General features: G+C 34.7%; 4 protein-coding genes and 1 non-coding gene across 6 annotated transcripts; 4 read left to right on the top strand and 1 right to left on the bottom strand.

The window, feature by feature from the left end:
• Positions 1 to 1,855: 1,855 nt before the first annotated feature.
• On the top strand, positions 1,856 to 2,466 carry LOC111808953 (mini zinc finger protein 2-like). Its single transcript, XM_023695206.1, has one exon. It carries the CDS (start codon positions 1,956 to 1,958, stop codon positions 2,244 to 2,246), a length of 291 nt encoding a protein of 96 aa, XP_023550974.1. The 5' UTR covers positions 1,856 to 1,955; the 3' UTR covers positions 2,247 to 2,466.
• Positions 2,467 to 4,043: 1,577 nt separating this feature from the next.
• Positions 4,044 to 4,124, top strand: TRNAL-CAG. The gene has a single exon. It is a non-coding gene; the product is annotated as a tRNA-Leu (tRNA).
• Positions 4,125 to 4,648: 524 nt separating this feature from the next.
• On the bottom strand, positions 4,649 to 5,709 carry LOC111808685 (60S ribosomal protein L34). Its single transcript, XM_023694822.1, has 4 exons — positions 5,553 to 5,709; positions 5,371 to 5,450; positions 5,049 to 5,158; positions 4,649 to 4,960 (listed from the first exon to the last, which is right to left on the bottom strand). The coding sequence occupies exons 1-4, from the start codon at positions 5,629 to 5,631 to the stop codon at positions 4,861 to 4,863; spliced, it is 369 nt and encodes a 122-aa protein (XP_023550590.1). The 5' UTR covers positions 5,632 to 5,709; the 3' UTR covers positions 4,649 to 4,860.
• A 93-nt stretch (positions 5,710 to 5,802) lies between these two features.
• LOC111808683 (protease Do-like 8, chloroplastic) lies at positions 5,803 to 9,310 on the top strand. Of its 2 annotated transcripts, none has more exons than XM_023694820.1 (10): positions 5,803 to 6,323; positions 6,451 to 6,567; positions 7,198 to 7,291; positions 7,410 to 7,508; positions 7,656 to 7,722; positions 7,850 to 7,925; positions 8,010 to 8,076; positions 8,201 to 8,418; positions 8,531 to 8,598; positions 8,764 to 9,310. In XM_023694820.1, the coding sequence occupies exons 1-10, from the start codon at positions 6,160 to 6,162 to the stop codon at positions 8,976 to 8,978; spliced, it is 1,185 nt and encodes a 394-aa protein (XP_023550588.1). In that variant the 5' UTR covers positions 5,803 to 6,159; the 3' UTR covers positions 8,979 to 9,310. The 2 variants fall into 2 exon arrangements, with proteins under 2 accessions (XP_023550588.1, XP_023550587.1); XM_023694819.1 differs by having other exon boundaries at positions 8,755 to 9,310.
• Positions 9,311 to 10,209: 899 nt separating this feature from the next.
• Positions 10,210 to 15,855, top strand: LOC111808684 (NAP1-related protein 2-like). Its single transcript, XM_023694821.1, has 10 exons — positions 10,210 to 10,473; positions 12,505 to 12,627; positions 12,729 to 12,779; positions 12,937 to 13,008; positions 13,125 to 13,238; positions 13,316 to 13,377; positions 14,509 to 14,566; positions 14,809 to 14,865; positions 15,225 to 15,272; positions 15,601 to 15,855. The coding sequence occupies exons 1-10, from the start codon at positions 10,345 to 10,347 to the stop codon at positions 15,637 to 15,639; spliced, it is 753 nt and encodes a 250-aa protein (XP_023550589.1). The 5' UTR covers positions 10,210 to 10,344; the 3' UTR covers positions 15,640 to 15,855.
• The last annotated feature ends 3,673 nt before the right edge of the window (positions 15,856 to 19,528 follow it).

Genomic DNA, 19,528 nt, shown 5'->3' with positions numbered 1-19,528 from the left:
GAATAATAATTTAAGTTGTCAATTTCAACTATTATATTGAAAAAAATAGCTCAACTCCTTAATAATTATCATTTTTTATAAATATTAAAATTAGTGAATTCGTTACTCTATTTTCATTGGATTCTAATATCGATTAAATTTTAAATTTTGTATAATACTCTATAATTTTTCAAATATAATGTGTTAATTTTATTGTTGAATTGAATTGAATTATTAAATAATTTAATTGAAAATGATTTAAAAAATTATTGAAGGGTAGATTTATACAAAAACCATAGGCCCCAAGCGACGTCGTTTGAATAATTATCCCAAAAATGTAATTTTAAGTTACCATGAATAAAAAAAGTTACCTTTTTTATTTCCTTCCTTCGTCAAACTTGAATTTAAAAAGTTGGGTGTTGGAAATAATTGGGAATTAATGTTTTACCCACTTTTTTTTTATTTAATTTTTTATTATATATATATATATTTATTTATTTATTTATTATTATTATTATTATTTGGAGCATACAAATTGGGCATTCTGTAAATGCTGTGGACCTAACTTCTCTGTCTTTAGCATTTTCAGGCATCTGCCTTATTTACCACTCCCTTTACACTTTATCCTTCCGCATCATAAAAATATCATAATATTATTTTTTATTTTCCTATATTTCTTTGGATAAACAAATTGGGCCTGACCGAGATAGCAAAAAATGGCCCAATACCCTTATCCCATAGCCCATCAGGCCCAAACTAATTTCACGGTACTGGCCTCTGTACTCCACGTAACAACACGAGTCTAATAGTAACTTTCTATTTTTAAGCCTTTATTGACTATTATATTCTTAAAATTGCTCTCATTACGATGTGGTCTTGATTTATTCATGTATCTCTCATTTATTTGACTCGGGTATATATAACTCTCATTCCCATCTCAAAAGGTTGTATACTGTGAAGAGCGTTTATGTCACGTGTGATCTTGGAAAATGTAGATGCCTATGAGTAGATGGAAACATTTTCGTTTTGGGGGTATTTTTGTAGTGGTTTCACATCTTGGTAATGTGTGTATCAGCAGCTAATAAGCTTTAAGAAACACAAGGGGCCATGACATGATAATTGGTTTGGTCGGTGGGGTTTACCACTTTCTCATCTTCCTATGCATATTTCTTTTACGCCTAAAACAATTCATTTACTAAACCATATACCCCAAAATTTGATATCGATAGCCATTGGGCAATCACGTTCGCTCCCTAAAATAATTAGAGTAGACGATTATGTAAATGAAATGCAGTCCAAGCCCATCACTAGTCGATATTGTCTACTTTAACCCGTTACGTAAAACATGTTTGCTACGGAGAGATTGTTCTCTTCTCCAACCAACGTGGGACATCAGATGGAATGGAGCTAGGTGGAAACAAATTAGGTTCAAAACCCAACTTATTCCATAGCTGTTCAATTCTATATTAAACCAATCAAGCAGCTACGTGGAAACAAAAACTATTCATAACATCTTTAAATTTTGCCTTATTCACTTATGAATTATTGCTTCTTTTTCCTTTTGCCTTCTGGTGAGTTGTAAATCACCCTATTTCCAAAGACAAATCTGGGCTCTGTTCATAGTTCTTGTTAATTAATAATTTTTTTTTTTTAAAAAAGAGAAGATTTGAAAGAAAAAACATGTCTCCTCGCGATTAAAAGCAGCTGTTCTTGACCAAATCGAGTAGTTTTTTTTTTTTTTTTTTCCACATTATACTAATGGTTATGATTAATAAAGATAAGAGAATGATTATGATTTAATCTCTATAATATATAATTAAGAGATGAGAAAACGACATGTGATAAAGTCTATTTTTCACTCTATTTAAGCAAACTCAATTTGTGATCTCTCCCAATTCATTTTTCTTCAAACCCATTACCAAAAATTGGAGCTTTCTTGGTGTAAAACAAGATCAAGCTAAAAAGAAACTCAGAAAATGAGAAAGCGTCAAGTTGTGCTCAGAAGATCAGAAGAACCCTCGAGAGACACTGAGGCTTCCTCTTTCACAGTAAGGAGTGTTAGATATGGGGAGTGCCAAAAGAACCACGCTGCGAGTGTCGGAGGCTACGCCGTCGATGGGTGTCGAGAATTCATGGCAAGCGGCGACGAAGGTACGACTTCTGCACTGACTTGCGCTGCCTGCGGTTGTCACCGGAGTTTCCATAGAAGGCAAGTTGGAACGGAGGTAGTCAGTGATTGCTCGTCGTCTCCCTCAAACGAAACTTAAGAGATTGCACATACTACGACAAGGACGAGGACGACGAGGATGTTTTTGTTTTGAGGGTGCTGAATAAACAAAATTATGTGTGTTGTGTTGTGTTCGTGTAATGTTTTTCCATCATATTTCTTTTGAATTATGTGTGATTTTGAGTGTATTAATCTTTTGGGAGTTTGGAAGCAATATACCTAAAATCTTTATGGCATCAAATTTGATGAAATTTCCAAAACCCTTGAATCATAAGAGATTATATTTTGATTTACATACAATTTGTATGCAAATATTAGTAAGGATTCAATGCTTAAGGCCCACACATTCAATCATGTTGGTTGTTAAAGTGGAAAGTTTCTTTAACAATGTACTTAAAAGTTGATTAAAGCTAATTAAACCCACTATTGAAGGGAAGTAGTTGCCATCTTTTGTCGTTGGTGATGCTTTTAGCTCATCGTCTTATCGGTTTAGCGTGATTTAATCAAAATTAAGCGAACGAACGATGGTTAACGATCCTCGTTCGATGGTATGTAAAAGCAAAAATGGATATTTAAGTGGTTAGCCAAATGGGCCATGTGAAGTGCTCAAAGTTAGGCTAAGAGGTTTTGGAGGTACCTAGGAGGAACCAACCTTAGGTATACGTTGTATGTCAATGAGAGGGTAGATGTCAATTCCAAAGGCAAATATGTGACCACCCTTGCAAGATATTTGATATTTGATATGGGTTTTGCATGGAATTGGGTTGCTAGTTAGGTTTGCTACATCCAAATACTTCAATCACTTCATTTTTGCTTTGAATTTGCTCAAACTTTGCATTATTGTTCTAAAATATATGATAGATTTTGGAAGATGGATGGAGATGACTTAAGTTATAAGCATAGATTTTGATTTTAATCTTTAGTGAAGTGACTTTGGTTGATGGGAAGCTAATAACACCCTATATGTGAAGAGATGGTCCAAAGAATAATAGGTTATATCATGCATATTCATGATTAAGAAAAGGGTCAAATCTACCACCTCACGCTACTTAGTATAGGCTTTTCCTTCAAAGTTTTTAAAACGTGTCTACTAGAGGCTTCGTTCCCTCTTCAACCAACATGAATTCTCACATAAGCAACCCCTCTACATCGGTAGAGGCTTTGTTACCGTTCGCTTCAAAGGACTTAAAACTTGCTATCTTTCTTGACCTGTTTATATTGATCAAAATTATTGTCGAAACCCTAATGATGTAATTGTCGAATATAGCAACAAAGACGTTTGTGTGGTACTTTGCTTTATTCATATGAACATACAATGGAGTATAAGATTTGATTCAAGTAAATGAAGTTAAAGTTACGGGTGATAAGGACATATGGGAGTGTTTAAGCCAAATGGTGATCTCCCATTTGGTAACCTCAGAATCTTTGATAAGATATTTGAATACAAAACAAGTGAGTAATGAGGCTATGAAGAGGTGGGGATCTAAACCAAATGCCAACTTCAAATCAGGAAATTGGGTGCTGATTGACGGTGGCATAAGAATTTTTAAGTTTGAAGCACTTTTTTTTCTTTTTCTTAACCCTTTTTCACCATGGAATATATAATAGAGGTAGGACCATTGTCTCTAAATTTCCCGGAATCAGAGCATTGCTATACGTTGCGATATCGTCATGTCGGTCTCTAATTTGATACCTTCACTAATCTTATTTACTTTGTTTGTTGTCTTTGGTTCATATCAATTATACTGCCAATATCGATCGTTTCAAGTAAAATACTTCACACAACTTAATCTAATTCTAAGGTTAAAAATAACTAGTTGAAACTTCATTCCAACAAGTCAAGATGGCCGAGTTGGTCTAAGGCGCCAGTTTCAGGTACTGGTCCGAAAGGGCATGGGTTCGAATCCCATTCTTGACATTTAATTCTTTGTTTATTCAATAAATTTTAACAACTTTTTTTTTTCTACATCTTTATATCTTAAATTATAATTCCATTCAAATTCGACAAAATGTCTCTAAATTTTGAAAATTATTATTTTATCCTTTTAACATTTAAATTTATTCTAAAAATGATGAAAGAAATTTGTTTTTTCTTCATAAAAATTGTAAAAATTAATTATGTAAATAATTCTTAACAATTTTTTTTTTTAGTAAAATAAATTATAATTTTGAGTCCTTCATATAGTTATTATTAATATCATGTCAATTTCCATTTCTTATATCAGTGAAAATAAGAAACAATTTTGAAGAAGTTTGGGCTAAACCATCTACAAGAAAGCCACTGATTAATGATATGATATCAACAAATAAAAAACTAATTAGTGGCTTTCTTGTAGTAATTCAAGATTGTTAATATCATGTCAACTTCCAGTTCATACTGAAGAACATCCCAAGAACATTGTTTCCTGAAATCCGCATTCATCGATCGATCAAGATGGTATAAGATTGAGCAAGCAAGATGGTATTAGATTCAGCAATGTAATGATACAAAAATCTCTAGAAAGGGTCTGAAATTGTGACATAGTAGGTTACGGTGATATCATAAAACAGGACACTTGGGGGATTGATTTGTCAACAATGACCCATTTAAGGAAGAACCCAGAAACATCTAATCACTATCAACACTAAAATTCGCAAATTCAAGCAAAAAATACTCATTTTGAACTCTTGGCAGCTAACTTTTCCTTTGCCTTTTGGATTTTCAATACCTTTTTCACAATCTTCTGCTCTTCTACCAGAAAAGCCCGCATGATCCTGCAACCATTGTTGAATTACTCCTTAAATTTGGTAGAAAACCCAAAGGAAACCAAAAACAACAGGGCTGATTCAATGAAGCACATACCTCTCTCTGACAGCACTTCCTGACAACACTCCACCATATGCCCGGTTTATGGTTCTTCGGTTCCTAGCCAGTCTAGACCTCTTGTATTCAGCAGGCCTCAAGTGCGGAATCTGTTCAAACAAAACATTACAACTAAAATACAATACAATTACATTTTCTTTCAGCTATGACAATTGATTGCCACCATTATATGTTCTAGAGACTGAGAGTTAGCTATCAGGGCGACGCAATGTCAGTTTCAGGAAGAATGACTATCCCCAAATGCAATTATAAACACCCCAAAAACTGAAAAACTTTGAATCGAAGGCATAAAATCACATACCCCTTGGATTCTCTTCCCGGTAACGGGACATTTGGGACCGCTGGCCCTCTTCTTGGTGGTTTGATAGATCAACTTTCCACCTAAAACGCATCAGCACAACACCCAAAATGGTCACGAAATTGAAGGGAAAAAACGGCTCATAAGAGCAGGAATTACACTGATTCAGGACCAAAAAAAGGTACCGGGAGTCTTGACAACGCGGTGCTGATTGGATTTGGTGGCGTAGCTGTGGCGCTTACGGTAAGTAAGTCGCTGAACCATCTTCAATTACCCTTGATTTCGGGTGTCTACGCGTCTATAAGAAAAATCGAGGCAGTAGCGGCAGAAATCCAGGAGAGGGAGTTGTTTATATAGTGTAAAGTTTTAAACTTTTGAAGCCCTAGATCCAACGGACGATGTACGTTTCAAATTGACGGTTGAGATTTTAGGGGTAATTCGAGAGAGAGAGAGAGTGAACAAAACATAATGAAGAGAAAGGAGTGCATGGTGGATTCGAAGCAAAATGGCAACAGGGTTTGTTTAGTAAAACCAGTACACATTTGCCCAAATGCTTGTACAGATTTGGAATGAAGTAAATTTGGATGATCCTTTTGTGCTAACAAGGTACCATTCTTGAAGAATTGGTTGAGCTTTGGTGGTTGGTTATGGAGCATCTAAGCTTCACAGTTCCATAGCTTCCATGGACGAAGAAGAAATATAAAGAATATACTCAGTGTATCTCAAAACCCCCCTTCATCTGCATCTATTATCGCTAAACTCCATACCCATTTGCTCTTTAATCTGTTAGAAATGCAAGTTCTGGCATACAATGCTCCCCAACTGCGAATGATGGTAGAATCTCGTGTTTGGACTTCGACCCATTTCTTGGGAAGACGAGAACTGTGCTTTGATGGTGTGTCGTCTGTGTGCTCTCCTTCAAATCCCAGCAATTCCCAATCCATTTCCATCCTAAGGTTGTTTTTTCTCTCCTTTTTACTCTGTGCTACTGCATCATCTGCCCAAAATCTTTGTTCATCGTGTACCCATTGATATGCATTTAGGTGTTTTAGTTCTGAGTTTTGTTGTTGGTTGTTGGTTCAGGAGTGCCGGTGATGAGTCTGGAGATCTTTGTTCTATAATGAGCAGCAAATTTCTTTTCACAACTCGCCGGAGGTTATTTGCTAGTTTGTTTCTGAGTTTGTGGCCTTATCCTTCTAGGTTTGACTACTTTATGATCTCTGCACAATAAACTTGCATTTGGTTCGGTTAGGAATCACGACAATCCACAATGGTATGATATTGTCCACTTTGAGCATAAGCTCTCATGGCTTTGCTTTGGGCTTCCCCGAAAGGCCTCATACCAATGGAAATGTATTCTTTACTTATAAACCCAGGATCATTCCCTAAATTAACCAATGTGTGGGACTCACTCCCAACAATCCTCAACAGGTTCTTCTACACTAGTCTCAACCTGTTGTGTTGTCGTGGATGATCGACGCTAACATTTATCATTTTTTCACGCGAAAATAAAATGTAGTGGTTAACTTCAAATGTGCAAATTTCTGCTCGGAGGGTTCTAAGAAGCATAATTGTTAATTTACACTAAGTAGCTTTTATAGCTTTATATCTATTACGTGAGATCCCACATTGATTAGGGAGGAGAACAAAACATTCTCTATAAGGGCGTGGAAACCTCTCCCTAGCAGATACATTTTAAAAACATTGAGGGGAAGCTCGAAAGGGATAGCCCAAAGAGGACAATATCTGCTTGTGATGGGTTTGGACCGTTACATGTTGATACCTTCTTACACTTGAGAGAAATCACTTATCTATAACCAAGTTGTGTAGTGTATTTACAGCTCAAGCTTTGGGCGAGCCTTCTATAACCATAGATGAAGTAACCTCCACTTTTTCACCTTCTGGAGCCTTTTTCCCTACAGAGGTGTTTTTCTCTTCAATGCATACTTATTTATGCTTTCTTCCTAATTGATTTGTTTTGGATCTTCGTTGCGTTGTTATTATTTATCATGTTGTATGAACGAGAAATATGCGGTTGACAGGATAGAGTTGTCGAGTCGTTTGAGAAAAATACATACTCTGTTGTCAACATTTTCGATGCGACTTTGCGTCCTCAACTCAATGTAACTGGAATGGTTGAGGTAATCATCTATAAAACTGTGGTTCATGTTGTTTTATCCAGTTTGACACGTTACGAATTGCATATCCCAAGCTGTTTATTGTGTTCCTATTTTGATAACCTTCATGTAAGATCATCATTTTGTATTCATTACCATGCCTATTTGCAGATTCCTGAAGGAAATGGGTCTGGAGTAGTCTGGGATGATCAGGGACATATTGTAACGAATTATCACGGTGAGTGCTTTTAGCGCCCGAGTAAAATGGTCACCATATTCGACTAGAAACAACTGTACATTGAATAGCTTCAGTGAGGATCATCTGACATTTCTAATGCCAAGCCTTGTATTCACCTAATGAACAGTAATTGCTAGTGCCCTTGCAAGAAATCCGAGCGCTGGGCAGGTTGTAGCACAAGTTAATATCCTAGCATCCGATGGGTGAGGACGCTTGAAGTTAGACCAATGTACTACTGTGATAAACAACATCTATCTGTTTCCTCAATTTTCTAAATCTTTGCATAGGATACAGAAGAATTTTGAAGGCAAGCTCGTTGGTGCAGATCGCACGAAGGATCTTGCCGTTTTAAAGGTAAGGCTTTTCATCTTGCAAGAATTTGATGATCAAGCATGCATGATTACCATTGTTATTCCAGAGAACAAACAAAACATCACTGATTCTAATCATATCTGAGATAATCTCTGTGACCTTGCAGGTGGATACCTTGAACGAGCTTTTGAGGCCAATCAAGGTGGGGCAGTCATCTTCTCTTAAAGTGGGGCAACACTGCTTGGCAATTGGAAATCCTTTCGGTTTTGATCATACTCTCACAGTTGGAGTCATTAGTGGATTAAATCGCGACGTTTTTAGTCAGACTGGTGTCACCATCGGAGGTGGAATCGAGACGGATGCAGCTATCAATCCCGGGAATAGGTTAGACTAAGATTCATCCTAAAATGAATACCATCAGGGAAATCTTGTCTTTATCACCATATATATTTGATGTTAACATCAAGGAGATATCCTTTTCTTGTATCTTTGACAGTGGAGGTCCTCTACTTGATTCGAAAGGCAATTTAATCGGTATCAATACTGCTATTTTCAGTCGAACAGGTAACGTCCATCTTTCTCCTGCCAAGTGCCAATTCACCGTCTTATGTCCTTGCTGTAACGACAGGGTAGTTGTGATTTTCACATTACCTCGTCCTGCTCTTCGACGACAACATTCAGAATGTGATTTAACATGACTCTACACTATCGTGATTGTAGGAACATCAGCTGGTGTTGGTTTTGCAATCCCATCTTCAACCGTAGTCAAGATTGTACCTCAGTTGATCCAATTGGGTAGAGTGAGTAAAGGTAAAGAGAGGAGGGCAAAGTTTGGAGCTGGCTTTGATATTAGAAGAAAGTCGGTAGCAGAACGTCGCGGTGAAGAACACGAGCTAAGAATTTCGACATTCTACTTGGAATCAAATGGAGAAGAAGAAGATTAAGGTAAAATGAGTGATCTTTTGTGTTGAAATCAAAGGTTTTGGTGAAAATTGTCGAGTTTCTGGGAGATAATGGAACTGTTTCAGCTGAGTTGCATATGAAACTTGGTGAGTTCTGATGGGGTGGCCTCAAGTTTTGAACTTCATGCCTTAATGGTAAGGAAGAGATGTTAGCTTTTGTTGAGCCCACAATGGATCCAAGTCGAGAAGAGTCAGTATGTGCTTCTGTAAGCTTGCTTAACTACTACACTCTTTAAGGGTATTATTACTTGGGCTTCTGGCCGACTGTAATCTTATCCACTCGAACTATTGAATTATATTAGTTTTTTTGTTTTTTTTGTTTGGGTTGGGCTAACTCACTCGACCAACCCGACTGTAGAGTTACAATCCAATCTAAATCTACTTTTTAGATTTTGACAAAGAGTTATTAATTTTTCATGTTTGTAGTAATTGATATTAATAATATGATGTGACATGAGATTTTAGTTATTAAATAACAGTTTTTTAAAAATAATAATAATAAATTTTTTTGACAATCAATCGGTTAGGAATCACGACTCTCCGGTAATGATATTGTCCACTTTGTGCATAAGCTCTCATGTTAATGGAGGAAGTATTCCTTGATTATAAACTTACTCATGACTTTATTTTGGGTTTTTTCAAATGGCTTTGTTTTAGGTTTTCCAACCCCTTCCTTACAAACCCATGAAACTTTCATCGTCCAATTACAAACCCATGAAATTAGCAGATATGAGACTTTTATCGTTCAACCTCTTGATTACAAACCCATGAAATTAGCAGATGGGGGACTTTCATTGTCCAACCACATGATTACAAACCCATGATCAAAATTAGCAGACGTGGGACTTTCATCGTCCAACACAAACCCATGAAATTAGCAGATGGGGGACTTTCATCGTCCAACCCCATGATTACAAACCCATGATCAAAATTAGTAGACGTGGGACTTTCATCGTCCAACCCCTTGATTACAAACCCATTAGACCAACCCCTTGATTACAAACCCATTATCAAAATCAGCACTTTCATCGTCTAACACAGGCCATCTCAAAATATAAATAAATAAAAAATAAAAAAAGAAACTAAGCTTAAAGAAAACAAAATAAAAGGATGAGGAGAATATACGAGGGAAAACTAAAGAGAGTCGTCCCTCGTACCTCCATATAAATACAGAGCAACAGTCTTCAATCTGAAACTATCACTTCATTGGACGATTTCAGATTTTTTTTTTCTTTGGCCACCAACATATTCTCTCTCTCTCTCTCTCTCTCTCTCTGTTTTTCTTTCTTTCGTCGTTTCTCTTCAACTTCGGGTGTACCCCTCACGAAACTAGGTTTCCGCCTCTAAAATGGTCGCCGAAAAGGGTAAAAAATCCAAGCCTGCCGACAAAGTCGAGGACGACGAAGCTGACCACGTTGACGTCGAGCTCGTCCATTATATCGAGAAGTTACAGGAGGTTCAAGACGAACTCGAGAAGGTCACCTCCCTTTTCACTTTTGTCTTCCTTGAATAGGCTTTAGTCTGTGGATACATTTTTCCGGTATCACTCTATATTAGCGTTTTCTGCTGTTTAATTGTGTAGCTTACCTTGCTGAACTTCAACGTCATTTTGATTGATGGATATGTTAGCTCAATTACCTTCAAATTTATCTTGCTTCTTTAACTGGTCTTGTTTCTTACATATGTAGTGTGATGAGCGTAAGTTGGTTATTCAAACAGTATTAGACCAGGGCTTGACTGGAAGGCGTAACTTGTGATTAGGGCTAATTTTCTTGGCTTTTGATTCTGAATTATACTTGTGTTACATTGCGGCAATCCTGGTTTGAATAATTTGGTCAAATTTTACCCTAACTTCTCCGTGCTAAAAGTGTAGGGTTATGATAGACTTGAACCGTTTCAATGATTTCTTAACACTCTTTATCCTGAAATTATATATTTTTCTTCAATCAAGGATGCTAATTACATGGACAACTAATTTTTTTTTGGATGGAAAATAATTGTTTTATTATTAGGATTTCAAGGTAAGATCTGTCTTGGTTCGAATATCATGCTATACTACCACTTTATTTCAACCTTCTCTCAACCGTTTGAATGTACCTCCGACTTCTATGTTCTGAGCTATATATCACTGCCTTTCCTCACTCAATTCCTTGTATTCAGTTGGGGAGGACTGGACTCTGCAAAAATTGCAAAGAATAAGGCTGAATAACTCCATAATCGATCACTTCTTAAATGTTGCTTTTGATTTTTTGAAGGCAAGTCATAATTATATTACCACATTCACATTGTATATGCGATCTGAAATGGAGACAAGGACAGTAGATCTTATTGCCATTACATGCCGCAATCTTACGACTCAAGTAGATGTTATTTTGCAAGCATTATACCTTGTTTCAGATTCTACTTTTTTATAATGGTCATGCTTTTCTTTTTCTTGTTTTGTTATGCATTTATGAGGTTGAATTCAATTCTCTCAAACTTCAATCATATCTCTTTCTCTTCTTTATTTCACGCTTTTTAAAATTGAGAAGATGCATGTAAAAACATTAAGTTGTAAGCCATGCAAATAGGGTCATAATGTCTTATCAAAAAAAGAAAATATTGTCATAATGTGCATCAGAGAATATGTCAATGTTTACTTACCTTATTGTAATTAAATTTATAAGATTATCTAATTGGGGGAGTATTTTCTATAAGTTCATGCTCGGCAATTATAACGTGCATTTAACTTTTCATTACATCAACGAGAAGTGTGTTTCCTCTCTCAAAAAAAAAAAAAAAAAAAAAAAAAAAANAAAAATCTTGGATGGAAAAAGTTGGCCGCTACTGAAATGACTCTTGATATTCTAATATTAACTGTCACATCTTTATTTCTTAAGTCGTATAATGTTTGCAATATCCAGTTGTAGGTTTCAGCTAACCCATCACGTTTCTTGATGATGTTTTTTTTTTCTTTCTTTCATTTACCTTACTGAAGTGTTGCTTCATATCAAAACGTTACATATATGTCCAACTCTAAGTATAGTTTTACAAAAAACATTTAATTTGGATACTTTTCTTTCTCCTTCTATTTTTATATTCTTTGCCTGCTTTCATCTTTTGCGAAATAATCAGGTTGTTTAGTGTGCATGCTTTTTTATTTCACTTATTAGGTAATAATATAGCTAGATGTTTCTTTTTTCCGTTTGTTTTATCTTTTAGGTAGAATATTTCCATGTGGGTTTATAACTATTAATGATCGATATGATTCCCAACTTGTATAGAAGTTCTTTCCAATTCAAGATTATAAGCGGTCCAGTGTTGGATCAAAGGATATGATTTCTTGTTCTCCTTCTAGGTGAATAAAAAAGAGTATAAATCTCGAACTGATAGGCAATATGTACAAGACATGCATCATGGCTATGTTCTGCCAATGCCTGATCTATATGGCAATAATGCAATTTCTTATATATCATTCAATATTTGATAGATAGACTTGTACTTAGCCTTGAACCTTTGGATCCAACAGGTTAATGAAGAAGCAGGTGACAAAGTTTTGGAAGTTGAACAGAAATATAATGAGATAAGGCGGCCTGTTTATGTGAAACGGAATGAGATTATCAAAACTATTCCGGACTTCTGGTTAACTGCCGTTAGTTCTCTGTTTATTTATTGACATTTTACATATTATCTTTGTGAAGTGTACTTTTCTTTCCCCCTTTGATTCACATGTCCAATGCTTGATTAATGCAGTTCTTGAGTCATCCTGCACTTTGTGATCTTTTGTCCGAAGAAGATCAGAAGGTTAGTTGCTTTCATCTAAAAATGGATATTTCAGCAAGTTTCTTATACTTCATTTTTTTTTTTGAAGTCCTAATTTAATGAGACTTTTGATTCTGTATTAATCAACTGCAAACAAGTATATACTCTCTTAATTGTTGGTCTCTTATTCTTGGCGCAGATCTTTAGGCATTTATATTCTCTTGAAGTGGAGGATCAGAAGGATGTAAAGATGGGGTATTCCATCACATTTGTAAGTTTCAGCTAACCTGTTTGACTTATACTGTGTCCGTCCATTTGCATCATTCATATCTTCCCTCAATTGCAGAATGTGATAATGATCTGTCACTAAACTGCTTAAAATTACAGAATTTCAACGAGAATCCTTATTTTGAAGATAGAAAGCTAGAGAAGACATATACGTTCTTTGAAGATGGAGCAATCAAAATTACTGGAACAACAATCCTGTGGAAAGATGGCTTGGTAACAGTTATTTCTATCTAAATAATAATTTATGTGGTTAGTTGGTTCAGATTAATGAGTAATGATAATTTTTGAAGGGTGCATCAAATGGAGTTAACAGTGAGAAGAAAGGGAAGAAGCGACCCTTGGCCGAAGACAGGTGCTTCCTTACCCCTCATTTGATTCCATCCATCTTAAACAAAGTCATAGAACCTCAAAGTTTGACAATGACCTTGGTTTCTCGAGTGAAAGCGTGCTTGAAATTATTGCAGTCTTAAAGCTCAAAATATTTTAAACAACTTTTTTCTTATTTTAAGAAGTTCATAATGAGTTAATTAATGGATGAAAACTTTCCTTGATTGAAATTGATTTAACGTTTTACACTGATGTTAAATGAGCTAGCCCATGTATTAATGCTTTTCCTTCCTAGATGGCGGGGGAAAGATTTTCTTTTAAGGTTAATAAGCCACAGTTACGATTATGTTAAAAAAGTAATCTCTCCCACTCAACCGCAGGGCTAAGCAGAAAGATGAGAAAAGGGTGGTGTGCCATTTATTTGTTTTATATGTTTTTTATTTAATATTTGCCTAAAAATTTCTAGATATAGAGTTGGTTCACTCTATATCTATATTGTTTTATATGTTTTTATTTATATTGTTTATATTATATCTATATTATTTAATAATCTATCTTTCATCAATTCTATGTTAGAAGGGATTCTATTAGGCTTCGTCTCTATGATAAGGGAACTTTAAGAGAACCGCCGACTCCAACAACTGTCTATGTACGATTTATACTAGATCTGAATAGTTGTCCATCCTACCTTCTCTACATTCTTGACATCCCATCTTTGTCTTAGTAGATTCTTCCAATGACATGTTTCGGCCTTCTCTCCCATTACTTGTCAAAAGTGAGCCAAAAATCTGGTGCAATGCTCCAAAAGAAAATTATTTAAAGCCATAATAAATGAGTAGTTTTCTGTCAACTGTAGTGTAGAATATATCATTTAAAAATTTCTAAATCCGTGTATTCAACATAAAGTTTAATTAGCATATTAAAAGGTATTTAAGGAAGAAACTTCTGATTTTCCATTACGTGCCGATGTGATGTGTTACCATTATGCTATTACCCTATTACAATGACTTCATTCTCAATGATTTTTCTTTGTCAAATAGAAAAGTTAGGTTAGTAATACCTTTCTCCACCTTTCTCTACCACATATGGTTTCTTGTTTTGACATAAATTCAGCATATTTACTCCCTATATTGCACATCAATTTTGATGTATGCAGCTTCTTCAGTTGGTTTGGTGAAACCGAACAAAAAGATATCATGGAGCTTCATGATGAAGTAAGTTTGAACATTTTTCTGCCCTGTAATTATATAAATGCCCAGCATGTCCTCTTGTTAAGTGTTAACTAGTGCACTTCCCTTTCTAGTCATTTGAATTGCTGCTCCAGTTAGATATTACAGTTGTGCCAACCTTGTGGAGAACAAAGCTAGATATAATAACTCGTTTCAGTTTCTCTTCTTGTAAGAACTCAATGCTTTGGGCTGTACTTACGTGCTTGGTTTCTTGACTTAAAATGCAGGTAGCTGAGATAATTAAAGAGGACCTGTGGCCCAATCCTTTGAAATATTTCAACAACGTAATCTCCATCTCCTTTGTTATCACTTTACCTATTCTTTGAGCCTTTTTCTTTTTTTTTTTTTTTTTTTTTTTTTTTTCCANGATAATTAAAGAGGACCTGTGGCCCAATCCTTTGAAATATTTCAACAACGTAATCTCCATCTCCTTTGTTATCACTTTACCTATTCTTTGAGCCTTTTTTTTTTTTTTTTTTTTTTTTTTTTTTTTCCAATTGTTCTGCTTGTGGAGATACCCCCTCCCCCATCAAGCTCAGTTGCCGCGGTTGTTCTTCGTTTTTTGTTTCCTTCCCCCACTTCGGAGTCTGGAATGCCAATCCTTCAAGCAAGAAAAATGAGGGTTCTTCTGATTTCTTTTCAGGATATTGATGAAGATGAAGAGGAGTCTGATGGAGAAGATGAGGAGGAGGTAAACAAGATTAAATTTTACTTTCACCGTTGCACTCAAATATATGGATGATATTTTGGGTTCTGCCTTCTGCTTTCTTCCTATTCTTGAATCACCCGGCATACATCTTTTAGACAATCATTCCCGAGCCTTCATCCAGTTAACTAAAACCCATTCATTCTCACATAATTGATTATAAGATTCATATATACATGCATATAAGTTTTTGAAATAGTACATGGTCCAAGTCTAGTGTTCTGCAACTGTATTGTTACTTTAACTGCCCCGTACATGTAGCCGAGCTAAAAATTCAAGAGTAATCATCGAACTTTGGATGATTAATGTGTAGGAAAATGGAGATGAAGACGATGATGATGGCGAAGAGTGAACCATAAAGGACAACCCTTGTTAGACACACCCCGTTAGGTACCCTCCTTTTTTCCCCCTTGTTCCTGTTAGACACACCCCCTTAGGCACCCTCCTTTTTCCCCCATTGTTCCTGTTAACCTAGGATATCAAATTTTCCAATCTGGGATACTTATTAATGCATGGTTGTCATATTTATACATCAATGTGCTATTTTACCTTCTAGGCTATTTTGGCCTCCCCGTATCATTTAATATGCAGCCCCATCATTTTCATGAGTTGGCCTAGTGGTCAATAAGCGCCAAATGGGATTAGAGATCAGAGAGAAGAAGGGGTTCTTACTTCTAGTGGTCACCGACCTAAGATAATGGTAAGCTGTGATTGGTTGCACATTTTTTTATGTAGATTTTATTTTTTCTTGATGACTTTTTAAAATAATAATTGGGGCATATAAATAATATTATATGCTCCAACTAAGCCCATCATTTAGTGGGGTAATTTATTATTTTTTTTGTTTATAGTTTTTTTTTAAAAAGATTCAACGAAGATTCTAACCTCTAACCACCATCTTTATTAAACATTCATTAATCATGCATAATTTGGGATTAATTACCAACACATTATAATGGTACTAAGAAAATCAACCTACTTTAATTTTTTTTTTTTTTAAATGTTTGAGAACTGAGTACAAACATGTTAAATCATATTTACATTAATTTCTATAGTACAGTCTCTACCAACATTGCTTTCAAAATGGTTGCGACAGAAGAAACATCAACCAAACGACCTTGTAAATTTTCTTATGGCCTTATCTTACTTAATCAAAAAAAAAAACAAAAAACAAAAAATTTATATGGATCACAAAAGTATTGGGCCCACAGTCCATTGAGAAATGATCCACATGCATTGTTTGATGGGACAAGAGTCCCAAGAAGATCTCCATTAATTTTGGTCTGCAAATGACATATGGGCCTCATCTTTCCCACAACTTTGGGCCCTTATGCTTGTTCTTAAGCCTGCCCTAACCATCAATAGAAGACAGCCTACGTATTTGCATTTATTTTCATTCCCCACATTTTTCAAACATTTATAAGACTTCCATTTATTTATTTAATAAAATAAAATAAAAAAGATGATTAACAAGGGGTTTGAACATGGGCTGTAAATTTACGATGATAATATGGCCGCAAAGGTGAGCATATTTTAGTAACAAAAGGTGATTAAAGCACAAAAGGGAAAAGAAAAAACAATTATTTAATTTGATAACATTACTGTCTACAAGGGAGCATAATTAGGATTAGTAGGACATGTTTTTTTTTTTTTTTTTTTTTTTTTTTTTTTTTTTTTTTTTTTTTTTTTNGTTTATGTGTTTTTGCTTTATCCATGATTTTCAGGAAACTTTTATGTCATATATTAAACACTACTTAATATGAGCTTACATGAATATGATATTCAAGTTCTTATGAGCTCAAATGGGGATGCCTAATCATTTTTAGCTTCCTGGTTTTCATAGCAATCTAATCATCATATATTAGTTGGACAAACGCTCGTACATTTAGTAATGATCGAGTTGTGTTAACCACTATTAAACTATCATATTATTATAATTATGATATAATATAGTAATGTCTTACCTGCATTGAACTAAAATTTAGAATCTAGAGTTGCTATTTGACGACTACGATATAACTTCTAAAAGTAAAGACTTTCCATAAACTAACACGGGTCTTTTTAGCGTGCGATTGAGATCATTTAACTATCAATATCGTATCCAAATAAATAAACGAGGAAAAAAAAAAGTAATTTACAAAGATTGTGGTCCAAGCCAGAATCCAGGTTTTGAGATTCTGGTCATTCAGCATCTTGCTAACTCCCTCCAATTTTACAGCTATTGGCACCCACATGTGGCATCATCATCATCATGTGGCTCACTTCTTTCATGATTATCACAATTGCTAGGAAGGCTTCAATTTTATACTTCATATACAAGAACAATAATTCAATAATACGAACCAATAGCACGAATGTACAATATCGACTCACGTAGACTCTACGAGACTCGAGTTGTTTTGGTCGATGAACTAATTACTTAAATGTAAGGTTTGATTGGAGGTGGAAAGGTGCATGAAGTTTAGGAAATGGCATAGCATATGGGATGGATGGAAGCAAGAATTATAATCCAAAATGGAAGAAGCAGAGCACATGGAATGGTGAGAAAGCGATGAAGAATTGTTTAAATTAGTTAACCAAAACAGATGTTTATGTCTCCAAAAGTGAATACAAAGCTGTCTAATCCATCCTCTTCTCATTTTAAATCCATCCAAAAGCATTTTGGTCTTTGTGAGTTCTAAAATAACTGTACCAACTACAACACTTGGGGTCTTCTTATGCTCTTTCATCTCACCTTTTCCAAACACAAACCCTTTTCTTAATTATGAACACTTGGAATAATTTTAAAAATCCTAATGAGTTGTGATTTCCAACCACAAAAAACTCATCAAATTTTAGTTTTAATTATGTGTATACCATCCAAATTCGCATGCTCAAATCATTTTCTTGATTTCTTTTTCTTTTTCTCATTGGCATTTATCAATTTGTTTTCGTAAACTCCCATCATTACGTAAAATCTCACGTCAATTGAAGAGGAAAACGAAACATTCATTCCAAAAGTGCAGAGACCTCTATTCAGTAGACGCGTTTTAAAACTTTGATAGAAAACACATATTACAAGAATAAATAATTATACATGAAAAACATCTTTTCTATTTGAAAATGAATATGAAACGACATAGGTTTTGCAATTATTAAGACAACAATTCCAATCAAATGTCATTTTTGTAATACAAACTTTAGTCTATTGTTTCATATACATTGTACATAATTCATATTAGATTTAGATTGAATTGGGCCTAGCGGCCCAACTATATGTATAATTGGGCTCTATAAAGGGTAGGCCCAATTCTTTTATTTTTCTTTTTTATTTAATTTGTATATACATTTTGAGTTCCATTACTCTACATTTATTTCTTTATACCTTTAAATAACAACAAAAATAAATAAAGTAATTTAAATCAATTCCAACTGTGACTCTATTTAAATCAACCCATACACTATATTTTTATGTAATTATATCAAACTTTCTTTCTCACACATAATCAGTATTTATTTAATACCATGTGGAGTGGACATTTTTATGTTATATTTTATTTATTAATCTAATCATCTTTTTTTTATTTATATATATATATATATATATATGTTCTGTAACACTGAGCAGCTTCCATTCAAAGCTCGGTCCTTTACTGACTGTAGACCCCATTCGCACTGTCCAAAAAGAAAAACGTAAAAATAAAATTAGTTTTCTAAATTTTAAAATTACCCCACAGTTAATTTTCTCTTAATTATTTTAAAATTGACTAATTTAAGAAATGATCGAGAGTTTATACTCCAAGAAATACTGTCCCATTAGTACGAAGCTTTTTGAAAAGTTATGCTCAAAATGGACAATATCATGACATTTGGAGAGTCGTGTCCATCTAATAATATATATACGGACACGACACTCCAAATGTTATGATATTGTTCATTTTGAGCATAAGCCCTCGTGGGTTTACTCTGAACTTTCCAAAAAGCTTCGTACTAATGAAGATAATATTTTTTGGGTATAAACTCATGATCATTCTCATGGGTAGAAAGTCTTTTGGGAAGTCCAAAACAAAACCATGAGAGCCTATGTTCAAAGTAGATAATATCATACATGGAAGAGAGTCGTGTCCATCTCACGATAAATAAATATATATATATAATATTGGAAGTTTTAGAATAAAAGGGTGAAAACAAATAAAAAAGAGAATTTTTAGGTGAAAAAGCAGCAACGAAAGAAAATAGTTAAAAAAAAAAAAAAAAAAAAG

Source organism: Cucurbita pepo, chromosome LG13 (assembly GCF_002806865.2).
Source record: "Cucurbita pepo subsp. pepo cultivar mu-cu-16 chromosome LG13, ASM280686v2, whole genome shotgun sequence".
Taxonomy (NCBI): Eukaryota; Viridiplantae; Streptophyta; class Magnoliopsida; order Cucurbitales; family Cucurbitaceae; genus Cucurbita; species Cucurbita pepo.
Note: the sequence above shows the minus strand (reverse complement) of the source record. Positions and strands in the feature narration are given on the sequence as shown.